Source organism: Dendropsophus ebraccatus, chromosome 4 (genome assembly GCF_027789765.1).
Source record: "Dendropsophus ebraccatus isolate aDenEbr1 chromosome 4, aDenEbr1.pat, whole genome shotgun sequence".
NCBI lineage: Eukaryota > Metazoa > Chordata > Amphibia > Anura > Hylidae > Dendropsophus > Dendropsophus ebraccatus.
The window spans coordinates 77,994,773-78,007,767 of record NC_091457.1 but is presented as its reverse complement, the minus strand read 5'-3'; the positions used below and the strand labels follow the sequence as shown (position 1 = coordinate 78,007,767).

Sequence of the window (12,995 nt, the reverse complement as noted above, 5' to 3'; positions counted from 1 at the left end):
CAAAAATTGCAGTGGCAGTCCAAAAAACTGCTGCATGTGAAACCAGCATTTAGCTGTAAAAGCTTTTAATTGTTGGTGGACATTGTCTGTGAGGTGGGGCTTCTCTGCCGTTAAAGGGGTTGTCCTGCGAAAATCTTTTTCTTTCAAATCAACTGGTATCAGAAAGTTATATAGATTTGTAATTTACTTCTATTAAAAATCTCGAATCTTCCCATACTTATTAGCTACTTTATGTCATGCAGGAAGTGGTGTTTTATTATCAGTCAGACACAGTGCTCTCTGCTGACATCTCTGGCCGAGACAGGAACTGTCCAGAGCAGGAGAGGTTTTCTATAGGGATTCATATAAAACTGAGACAGAGTTCCTGTCTCAGCCAGAGATGTCAGCAAAGAGCACTGTGGTCAGAATGAAAATAAAACAACACTTCCTAATAAGTAACACAGCTAATAAGTATGGGAAGACTTGAGATTTTTAATAGAAGTACATTACAAATCTATATAACTTTCTGATACTAGTTGATTTGAAAGAAAAAATTTTTAGCTGGAAAACCCCTTTAAGTCCCTTGGGCACAATCCTAATGAAGCAAGCACCAGAGGGAAAGGTGACTCAGTGGCACAGTGACAAATTAAACATTTTGTTTGTGGGACCTGAGTTTTCGATTTGATACAGCCCTGAAAAATGTGTGCTAAGTGCTTTTTCTCCTGGCTCTAAATCACATTGCCAAGCTGTTTTAGGCTATGTTCCCACACAGTATTTTTGGTCAGTATTTTGCAACCAAAACCAGGAGTGGATAGAAAACACAGAAAGGCTATGTTCACACATTGTTGAAATTTAGTGGATGGCCACCATTTAATGGCAAATAACAGCCGTTGTTTTAAAATAACATTAATTATTTGCCATTAAATGGCAGCCATCCACTCAGTTTCAACAGTGTGTAAACATAGCCTTTCTGTGTTTTCAATCTCTGTCACCTAGACAGTGAACATGGGGAGAAGAGTACAGCCATACACCTCTCTTCCTGCTCATTCTAGTGATCAGTCATGGTGCGAACACTCAAAACTTAATCACAACTTTTTTTATGGAGCTTTAGGTCAGTGTCACAACATAATTCTTTCAATGTATTTGCACATCCCCTTAGCTCTATACAGATTTTTAGCCTCTTAAAGCAAACTGAAATGTTTCCATTCACTGACAGCATGCAGAGATCTTGAAAATGCTGAATAAATGGAACACTTGGGCCATCTAGACCATATTAGCTAACTATCTACGGTATCTACTATCTACGGTATCTACTCACCTGAATCCATCAAATAAAGAATAAAACAAAACAAAACTGTACACTCTGCACATCCGTAAAGACCACAACTACTAGAAGGGATGGTGACCACATCCCGTGTTTTAAGGAGGAGAGATGGCTAGACTTTTTTTCACTCCTACCGAAAAGCTGAATTGAGCTGCAACTCAGAAAGCTCTGGAACAATGGGATGCTGCCACTTGGCTCTTTTTATACTGTTGGTAAAGTGTAAAGAGGTCATGTGGGTATAAGAAGGTATAATAGATTAACCCCTTCACTACCATGGGTCATTAATACCTCAATGCCCACGTCGTTTTTGGCTTCAGCTTATGGGATCTGCCCCCTCTCCTCTGTCCCCTGCTGCTGTTAGAAGCCTGTAACAGCGGCAGGAGAGAGAGGGGAGGGAGCAGAGCTCTGACGCCGGCCTTCCCTCCCTTCCTGACAGCCTCTGTAGCCAGGACTCCGGGTGCCTTGATAGTTATCAGACAGAGAATTCTCCCTCTGTAGAGGGAGAATTCTCTGTCTGAAGGTCTATAGATGCTGTGGTCATGTCGACTGCAGTATCTATAGGGTTAACTTCAGCCCCGAAGCGCGGCTCCAGTGCTGACAGTTGCTGTGGGTCCCCGCACTGACAGCCAGGACCAGCCACGGATGACGCAGATGCAACTTCTGTGTCTGTGTCATTCTGCATCGTTAATAAGCGTCGCTGCAGCTTTGGGCATAGGCTGCAGCAACAATAATTTACAGAGCAGACTCTGGGTCCGCTGAATTCATGCCAGCTCTGAGCAGGTGTAGCTTTCCCTCCGTGCGTACACTGAGGCAGTGTGCTTCTACATAAATGTGCAAACTATCAGCGCTTTGGGGACATTTTTAAGCCCGGCACAAAAAACGCCAGACTTAATAAATGTCCTCTTTAGTGTTGATTTTGTGTAAGTGTCCAGCGTGGTTTCACAGAGCCAACAACAATGCAAGTCAGGCTTCCGTCATGAGAGCTATACTTTTATTTTGAACAGCAAATTCCTGGAGAGAGGTCGAACCATCCCTAAAGGTAAAGAAACTTTGCAAATCCATCCCAGATTTAACTGTGTGAAAACTAATCTGCCACATTTTTCTTGCTTCTTGTATTTTACACCTAATTTTAACCTATTTATGTTCACACATCGTATTTTGGTCAGTATTTGTGTCAGTATTTTAGTCAGTATTTGAAGTCAAAATCAAGAGACAGAGACAATTTATAATGTAAATATCTGCACAGTTTCCGTGTTTATAACCCACTCCTGGTTTTGTTTAAAAAAAACTGAACAAAAGACTGATGGAAATACTAAGTGTGAACATAGCCTTAAAGCGAATGTACTAGCAAGTACATGGCTTTAAGACTTTTACATCAATACTGCGCTGTGCGTGGGAATCGCGCAATGGTTAAAAAAAAGGTCTATTCCCAATCACCAGCCCAGCCTGAAGCACTGGAGGTGGGCCTGCCCCCAGTGTGACGTTCTATCCTCCCCTCTGTGACATGGCTCCATTAAAATCAATGGAGTCGCGTCAAAGATGGGAGGGGTTTCATCACACTGTGGGAGGACCCACCTCCAGTGCTTCAGGCCAGGCCAGTGACCGGGAATAAACAGGCACCATGCACGGGAACGGGGCTGAGGTTCAAAAAAAGGACCGCGGCACCAGCTTCCCGCCCCAGTCTACTGATGTATAAATCTTAAAGCGATGTACCTGCTGGTACATTCGCTTTAAAGTGAATCTGTCAACCCCAAAATTGCACACTGCAGCATACCTTATAATAACAGTATGTCTGTTAACGTGTCAGTGTCATTGCCTTCCAAAATAATATTCTTCTTCTTCCTCTTCTTTTTTTTCTTCTTCTTCTTCTTATTGAACCCAGAATAGTACTGGGGCATTAGCGGCGGAAAAGCAATGCTGGCCTATGGCACAGGGAACCCTAGGCCATACCTTTGTGACACTGTTCTGAGTTTAGTGAAAGGGTTTTTAGGAAAACAAGGAAAGACATATTATACTAGTAGTATGCTGCAGTGCATTCAGAGCATGCAGGTTCACTTTAACCATTTAGCGACACAGGGCGTATATTTACATCCTGTGGCTGCCTCGGGGAGTTCAGAGGGGGGCCATGGTGCCATGTAGCCCGGCACTGCGGCTATTAGGGGGCACGGTCTGATCGCCATGCCCGCTAATAAAGTAATCAGATACAGCTGCACCTGATTACTTATGCAGCCCGATCGGTGGTGGTATAGTGGTGGAGATGGCCCCCCCCCCCCCCCGCTGCGTGTCTTCGTGTCTGCTGCCGGCCGGGGTCTGCGCCTTAATGGCGCTGATCCCGGCTCGGCACCCGAATGCTTTTGGCTGCAGCAGCCAAAAGCAATTGAGTGCCTATCTCATTGATCTATGCTGTATTACTTATTGCCATGCAGGATGCCTATTAGGCCTATTATATCAGCAACCAGAATATTGTGATGGCCTCTAAAAAAATATATATTTACATGTAGTTTATTTACAAAATCCCATTAAATTTATTGTTTTCATTTTGTAAACGTGTTAAGTACAGTAAAGTAAGCATTTGCCCTCTGTGTCCCCACAGAAAGATAGTAAAACTTTTTAAATAATTTTTAGTTTACCCCAAAATATAAATCGTACATAATAAGAATTGCAAAGTACGAAATTTATCTTTGGCAAAAACCCATGTGGTGTTAGGGTCCTGCTCACACTAGTGCATAGCTGCCTCCATATCATGAAGCCACCACCATGTACTCAGTAACACAAGGGCTGTGAGAGGTGTTTCACACAACTTTTTATTTTCTATTCTATAACCAAACTGCCAACTGGTAGTACAAGGAATTTAATTGGCTACTATGGGGAAAGATTGGAGCAGTTGCCTGTAGTAACGAATCAGATTGGAAAATAACAGGCTGCTATGGGCAACTGCTTCACTTTTCCCTCATGTTTCGATAAATCTCCCCCTATGTGAAACACAATGGGTTAACATATAAAACAGGAGTTCACTGTAGCTAAATTGCATAAACACATACACACTTGGAGACACCATTGCCCTTCCCGTTCAGGTCAGCAGTGCCCCATGTCTATCTATGGCTATCTATTTCATAGGAGTCCAACCATTCTAATCAGGAGAAACGGGGGCAATGGCCTGTGACTAGAGATGAGCGAACCGGGTTCGGGTTCGAGTCGATCTGAACCCGAACGATCGGCATTTGATTAGCTGGGGCTGTTGAACTTGGATAAAGCTCTAAGGTTGTCTGGAAAACATGGATACAGCCAATGACTATATCCATGTTTTCCACATAGCCTTAGGGCTTTATCCAACTTCAGCAGCCACCGCTAATCAAATGACGAAAGTTCGGGTTCGGATCGACTCGAGAATGCTTGAGGTTCGCTCATCTCTACCTGTGACCTACTATGGCAAATACACCACATCAAGATATGACTGGAGCATTTGTTCTTCTCCTCTTGGACATGCCTAGAGCATGATACAAGTCTCAGTTTGCTGCTCTATGTCATCACCTTCAGGCTACAGGCAGGGTGACAAGGTAACACAAGTGGCCAGCACTTCCCTCCCTGACTCCTCTCCACCTGGGACAATTTGATACCATTGTGTCCAGCCTGGACAATCCTCAACACTAATCTCACCACTGTCCTTATAGCTTACTACAATGTATCAGTGCAGGTAAAATGTGTCCATCTGGAGTTCAGGCTGTTCATATCACAGAGGATTGTGTATTTTTTATACAACTGTAGCAAACCCTCAGCTGTGAGAAGTTATATGATGTCCAGTACAGTGATACTGAACAGTATTTAAATGGACACTGTCATAAACAAAAATGGATGTTGTTGTGGCATATCAAGAGCAGGGACAGAAGAGTATGGAAGGCACCTCACTTGATATGAAGGGTGCACACCGACTGTACATGCACCCTCCTCCTTTTCCTCCTAAATCCTGATTGTTAGCCAGTGCCAGGGAAGGGTTAAATGATATTGGGAGGATTTAATAGGGGTTATCCAGCGCTACAAAAACATGGCCACTTTCCCCCTACTGTTGTCTCCAGATTGGATGGGGTTTTGAAACTCAGTTCCATTGAAGTAAATGGAGCTTAATTGCAAACTGCACCTGAACTGGAGACAACAGTAGGGGGAAAAGTGGCCATGTTTTTGTAGCGCTGGATAACCTCTTTAACTTCTCCCCACAACCCTTCCCTAGCAGGCACACCTCCTGGGTGTTTCCCAAGAGCTCTGTGGCCAATTTCCCTCCTTCCTTTAACACCCCCCCCCCCCCCCCTACATATTAAGTCCCTTCAGCTTTATCTACCTGATAACTGACATCCAGACTATTGTTAGGCTGTCAGTTATTGATCGGTGGGATGTGAACAATCACTTTCTGAACAATAAGAAATTTTGACATTACTTTATAAATTCCACATGTAAAACGAGTCTGTCATTATAAATTTTGGTGCAGAGCTTTAGGTGAGTGGTACAGCATAATTCGTACAATGTGTTTTGACTTAGGTCTATAAAGAGTTTTAACCTTTTAGTGTCAATTCACAAATACAGGATATGCAGCAGATTTTGTTTGTTCTATCATTTTGTTACATGAATAACTGCAGCTTCAAATCTGCGACATCAGATCTGCTGCAGACCCTGTGTGACTGGGCCCATAAAGTAAACTGGAAAGCTCCCATTCACTGACTGCATGTAGAGATCTCGAAGATGCTGAATAATCAGAACATAAAGTATGATAGAAATCTGCTAAAGAGTGAATTATTTGTGGTTAACACTTGGGCAATCAAGACCATATTCGGTGACTATGAGGAATCTACACAACTGAAATCATCAAATTAAGAGAAAAAAAAACCTCTGCACACTCAGCTTTTCTGCACATCTGTAAATGCTTAAACTACTGGAGGGGACGGTGACCACACCCCGTGTGATGAGGTGGGATGACTAGACTTTCTCTCACTCCTTCCTAAAAGCTGGAGTAAGCAGCAACTCAGAAAGCTCTGGAACAATGAGATTCTGCAACTTCCCACTTTTTATACTTGTAGTAAAGGTAAAAGAGGTTATAGGGTATAAAGAGGGTATTATGGACATATATTGGGTGCTACCTGTGCGCATACAGTGGATATCTATCTATAGTTGTGAGGTACAGTATGAATGCACAGCCTGCCTCTGTCTAGTAGGAGTGGAACTAGCTTAACTGCAAAGATTTTTTATGCCACCATTTTAACTGTTCTGTATCTGCTCGAATTAAACTGAGTGTTGATTTTGTAGGTGTCCAGCCTGGTTTCAGAGGACCAACAACAATGCCAGGCAGGCTTTAGTGAGCAGCGCTATGCTTTTACCGTGAATCGCAAATTCCTGGAGAGAGGTCGAATCATCGGCAAAGGTAAAGATATTTTGCAAATCCATCACACATTTAATTGTGTGAAAACTAATCTGCCACTTTTTGTTTTTTTTCCTCCTTGCCTTCTAAGAGTATTGCGCTTTTATTTTTCTATCTACAGGGCAGTGTAAGGGCTTGTTTTTTTCAGGAATAAATGTACTTTGTATTGACGCCTTTCAATCTACCATAACATGTATGACATGATAATGTTATTCTATAGGTCAGTCCAAACACAACGATATGCACGTTTACACAGATGTTTGAATTTTTTTAAAGGAAATTTAGATTTTGGATTTTTCTTTGCAAATAATAAGTATTAAATTTGTCATATTGTGACTCTTATAACTGTTTTATTTTTTCACCTACGGGGCTCTATGTGGTGTCATTTTTCACCATGATCTCTAGTTTTTATTAGCATCATATCTGTGTAGATGGAATGTTTTGATCATTTTCTATTAATTTTTTTTATACAACTGTACCTTGGTTTAAGAGTAACTTGGTTTAAGAGCGTTTTGGTTTAAGAGCTCACAGGTTTTCAAAATTTTGACTTGGTTGAAGAGCAGCCGCTAATGCAGGGACAAAGGCCGTTGTTCATGCTGTGTTCATACAATGTATGGCCGTTCTGACGGCCATTCATTGCATGTACTTCAATGGTTAATTGGATTGCAGGCACACCCAAGTGTGTCTGAAATCCAAATAAATTTAAATGATTTTCCTGCGGCCGATATGGTAATATTGGCGGCATGAACATGTCCGTTGTTTGACACGGCTAACAACAGTTTCAAACAATGGTTGTTGTTTATACATACTGTGAACATGGCCTGAAAATTAGAACGATAGCAAGAGGGTAAGTGCAGGGGAGCTTGGGGTGGGGGGCTTCCCGGGTGATCGCAGCAGATCGTTGCTATCACAGTCGTTTGTCTTTGAACATGTTGAAAGACAAATGACTGCAACAGTCAGCCGACATCGTTCATGTCGGCTGATCGTCACCTTCTATTACACAGGACGATTGTCGGCTGTATTTGGTCGATATAGGCCAAATACAGGCGATAATCGTTCCATGTATTAGGGCCTTAAGTCCATGCCCTCTTTATCTAGTGACTGTCAATTAAATGGGGTAGGTAGATGCAAGCAGCCCAGGGGGAAGAGATAGAAAAGAAATGGGTTGAACTTACCTGGGCTCTTTTCGTGCTGGGGAACACCCCATGGACACTTGCAGCTCAAAAACACTTATACCTAGATGCCGGAAAAGACTAAGGAGGTAAGGAGGTACATCTGTGTGCAACGCTGTGCTAATGTACACAGTAAAGGGCTCCTTATTTCTGCTGATCAGCAGAGGGTTCCAGCATCCAGATGGAGAGAGCTGGCTCTCTCCTGTGAGGCACAAATGGGTTGCCAAGGCAGCCAAAGGCCCGACAAATGCCCCAAGCCATGTCTATTAGGCCTATTATATCAGCCACTGGAAGATTGCATTGTGGGACCAAAAAAAATATTGACATAAAGTGTATTTAAAAATAGTTTTTGTTTTCTGAAAGTATAAAAAAAATCTGGTATTGCTATAATTGTACTAATGCTTAGGATAAAGGTTACCAGTGGCGTAGCTACCATGAAGGCAGGGAAGGCGACTGCTATGGGGCCCCTGCAGGAAGGGGGCCCGAGGAAGCCTGCCCTGCCTTCATGCTAGGTACCAACCACTGTACCCCCAGGGGTCCAGAGAGGAAGAGGGACCCCCACTGCACTGTTCAGCCCCCTCACTGTAGTGCCGGGTGAGCGGGCTGAACAGAGGAGCAGGACCTGCCAGGTCCTGCACGGCACAGGAGAGGAATGAAGGACCTTTGGGTCACATGACCCAAAGGTCCTGAATACTTCTATGTGAAGATCAGCCCGGACTACAGGAGGAGGAGGGGGAAGCCTGGGAGCTGTAAGTGCTGTGTATGTGTGTCAGTGAGTGTATATATGTATCTGTGGGTATATGTATATGTCAGTGTGTGTATATATGTATCTGTGTATATATTTATATGTCAGTATGTGTATGTATCTGTGGCTATATGTGTGTATGTCAGCAATGTCTGTAGCACTGGTGTATATGTGTGTGTTTGTGTATGTCAGTTGTGTCTCAAGTGATTGACAGGTTTGCTCCCAAAGATGTTCTGCAGCAGCTTCTATTAATGCTGGGCTCTAATAAAAGAACCCACCATTAATATCTGCTGCATTTTCTTTTATTTCTGGTTGAGTATTTCTTATTACACTGAGATGATTTCCCTGTGTGCAGTCTACTCATGGTGTATACATCAGCACTAGTGTAATCACATTACAGCCTATATGTGTGTATGTCAGTGGCATATCTGTATATATGTTAATGGTGCCTCTGTGCGTATATATGTGCATCATTGTGTTTGGCAGTGGGGGGAGGGGGTAGAGCGTACAGGATTCATGGGGCCCCGTACAGTTTTTTGCTATGGGGCCCCATGAATCCTAGCTACGCCCCTGAAGGTTACATATATACCCCTTTATTTACTGCACATCTAGGCATCTCAGTTAAATATTTATAGAAATTCAGATTCACATTCCAGAATTTTCCAGTGCTGGACCGAAGACATTTCTGCAAGTGTTGAGGTTTAATAGGCTGGTGCGCCCTGAGCTGTGTCTCTGTACATTATGGGTTTTGGGGAAGGAATTAGGTTCACAGACACCTTCTGGACAGTTAATCTTAAACTGGCCGTTATGTCTTTTTGCACAATGTCATGCAAACATAAAAAAATGACATAGACCATATATACCATTGTAGTTATTGCAGAGCAATGTGAGGAGTGGTCAGAAATATTAACCATCCATGGGTTTCCCCATGGGCATATATATCAAAAAGGGTGGCCAAAAGTAAAGCATCACTATGAGAGGATGACCTATTGGGATAGGGTAACAGAGATCTGTGTGTACAGTATACATCCCACCAACAGGGACACAATGCAGAGTACATTGTAGTTGAGCAAACCAATCATTGTCTGTCAGTGAGTGATGTCGCTGTTTTTTCTGTGGGTTCAATTACTACATTTTAGAAGTAAATGTTTGTATCACAAATGTCTGTAGTAAACATACAATCCATGCCAAATCCACTGGAACCCATGAATCACAAAACTAAATAACATATTATATAACAGTCTATACTGCAAAATAGTATTCTGTGTGACATAAATATACGGGGTCACAAAACTGTAGAATACCATTTTATGGCTCAAATGCAATTTTGGTTGCACAGTATTTGATGCCATGCTTGCATCCTCAACCCCCTCCTGATGTGAAACGACAAGCAGACCCTATATACTCAGTGGTATGAGCCATGTATTTACTACAAAATTCCAATAATAAAAAGTGACCATCAGGCCAATGTGGAGATAACGATGTGTTTCTTTTTCATCTCTTTTAGTAAGTTTTACATCATGCTCTGCTAATAACCGGGCCCTCTACTCACCTGATGACACCCGTTTTCGGGTGTTTTCTGATGGTAAAGTGACAGTGAAGAGGCAGGTCACCCTCCATGATGGATCTGTCAGCTTTGTGTTGAATGCATGGGATGTCAAAGGAACACGCCACTCTGTGCCCATTTTTGTGTGGAATGAAAAAGAACAACAGGTATACTCTCCTAACATAGATTACAACAAGAACTTTTTGGGACAATACTGACTTTTTGGGCAGTTTTGGGCCATTACCCCACCCCCGCAAAAAAAAAAGTTGCAGCTTTGTGCAATGTACATTATTCACCATTTTGGGCACATTGCACCTGAAATGAAATGGCGAAAATTTAGGACACATATTTGCACCACTTTTCAGGATTATACAATACTGCCTACAATGAAACCAGACCTAGTGTTACATGATGCAGAAACAACTTTTATTTTTGTCTGTCCCAGACAAAGTCTTCTTGTCAAAAGTACAGTCTGCGTTCTCCTCAGTTTTATCAGGGTTCACACTTTTATGCAGAATAGTCATACATTTTACAGTGCATGCATGGGGTAAAAAGTGGTGCATGAAGTGTGATTCTTAAATTACCTGCAACAGTATTTTTTTTTTCTAAACCAGATCTTTTTAAAAGAGTTGACTTGAGCCTGGAACTTCCTAAGATGCAAAGCGACGGGATAGGCTCTTATGAGCCTTTGCCCGCCACTCTGTCAAGATACAGTGATCTTGCTCTATACAGCTTGAGATCGCTGTGTATTATCAATTGTCCCTGCACCTGTCCCTAAGTATTGTTACAAAGATTAAGACTACCTGTATCTAATACTTTATCTAGACCTCTGCCCCGGGGCTGTACAGTCAGGGGTTGGCATCTTGGTGATGTCACTGCGTACCAGCGCTGAAACACAGTAAGGTCACCAAGATGTCTGCACCCAACAGTACAGCAGCTGGACACAGGATTAGGTAAAGTATTGGATACAAAAGCAGTCTGCATCTTTATAAATAAACTTCCATTTACACAGAAAGATTATCTGACAGATTATGTGCCAAAGATTTAAAGCCAAAGCCAGATATAGATTTGAAAAGAGGAGAAATCTCAGGCTTTCCTTTATGACCTGATCTCTGTTTATAGTCCGTTTCTGGCTTTGGCTTTAAATCTTTGGCAAATAATCTGTCAGATAATCTTTCTGTGTAAATGGACCCTTGGGACAGATGCACTGTTATAATAGGGGCAGTTAGATCTAGATGATAGGTTCTCTTTAGCCTACCTACAGGATCCGCAGCGGATTTTCATGCTGCGAGTTTGCAGCGAAATCAGCTGCGGATCCTGTACTGTAAAGCTCAATGGGTCCCATACACGCAGCGTGCCTGCGATCCGCTGCCTGCATGGGACCCGGCCCCTTTAACCCCTGCGCCGCCACCGCCCCCCCGCAGCTTACAGCCCCGGCCCCTTTAAACCCCCGCACGCCCTATCGCCGTCCCGGCCCCCCGCACGCCCGATCGCCCCCCCCCCCGCACGCCCGATCGCATCCCCGGCCCCGAGCATACATCACCTGCTCAGCCCGTGGTTGTGTGATGCTCGGGCCGGGGCGTGCGGGGGAGGGGGGGCGGGTCGGCGATTGGGTGTGCGGGGGGGCGAGGCGGCGATCGGGCCTGCGGGCAGTGCGGGGGTTTAAGGGGGCCGGGGCTGTAAGCTGCTGGCGTCCGGAAGCGGCGCAGGGGTTAAAGGGGCCGGGTCCCATGCAGGCAGCGTGTATGGGACCCATTGAGCTTCACAGTACAGGATCCGCAGCTGATTTCGCTGCAAACTCGCAGCATGAAAATCCGCTGAGGATCCTGAAGTGTGAACGCACCCTTAAAGTGAATTTGTCAGCTGCAGTTTGCATTCCAAATTGCTGACACTGTTAGATAGTGGTTAGGACAAGGAGACATATGAAGGGATTTGGAGCTCTGTAACAGAAAAACAAAAAGAGCCATGAGATCACTGAATCACTGGTCCTATAATAAAATACTATAGAAGCAATCGTAGAATTTGGAACAGAAATGAGATTATGGGTGAACTGTAAATGTGCTACATCCTGTTGTAAGACATTGGTAAGATGAATCTGTCAGCTACAATTCATGTTTCAAACAGCTCAGCTTTCACTTGTCAGTCAAGCACTTTTCATTAGAGAATAAAAACATTTTCTATGTTCTGATATTAGAAAGGTACCTTCCCTTAACACAGTCATAGAATAAAAGAGTATATTCACACTGAGTAATTTAGGCGGAATTCTGCCTGCCTCTGTGTTTCTATGGGATGGCTCGTGCGCCTCTGCTCCCGCTGCTCTCTGCTCAAAGAATTAATATGTCGATTCTTTGAGCGGAGAGCAACAGAAGCGGAGGTGCACGAGCCGTCCTATAGAGTCACTGTGTGACACTGAGGCAGACAGGATTCCGCGACAGAGAATTCCGTACCCAAATAATGAAATTCTGCCTGCCTGCTGCCACCACTAGGGGAAGCCTACTGAGGGCAGATTTATTGTTGAGGCCAGTGGGAATACATATGCAGGGAGCTCCCACTAGTAGCAGTTGCAGGCAACCAGAATTAACTCGGTGAAGCGAAGCTGGGGATTTAGTTATACTGTTGTGGGCCTGATGGGGAATACTAACTGGATGAATGTTTTACAGAATTTTTGAGTTTATGTCTTAAGAAAACTAAATGTGTAATGTACTGTTTTCTTTTTCTTCTAAATTACCAGGCAGTGGATCAGTCTCTCGGAAAGCCCTAAAGTGTCCAGCTCTAATATTACTTTCTTATGTTATCACTGCTCCTATTCCTATGTGCATGAATAA

The 12,995-nt window shown here is 43.5% G+C and overlaps 1 protein-coding gene across 3 annotated transcripts in view; it reads left to right on the top strand.

The window, feature by feature from the left end:
- Positions 1 to 12,995, top strand: part of LOC138789740 (blastomere cadherin-like) — a 31,492-nt gene extending 18,497 nt beyond the window's left edge. The window contains exons 1-4 of one of the 3 annotated variants that reach the window (XM_069968530.1): positions 6,298 to 6,374; positions 6,596 to 6,710; positions 10,132 to 10,337; positions 12,902 to 12,995. In XM_069968530.1, coding sequence (XP_069824631.1) covers positions 6,333 to 6,374; positions 6,596 to 6,710; positions 10,132 to 10,337; positions 12,902 to 12,931 — 393 coding nt within the window. In that variant the 5' untranslated portion in view covers positions 6,298 to 6,332 and the 3' untranslated portion in view covers positions 12,932 to 12,995. Of the gene's footprint in view, positions 1 to 6,297; positions 6,375 to 6,595; positions 6,711 to 8,536; positions 8,629 to 10,131; positions 10,338 to 12,901 lie in introns of those variants that run through there. The other 2 variants (XM_069968531.1, XR_011362779.1) reach the window with 2 other exon arrangements.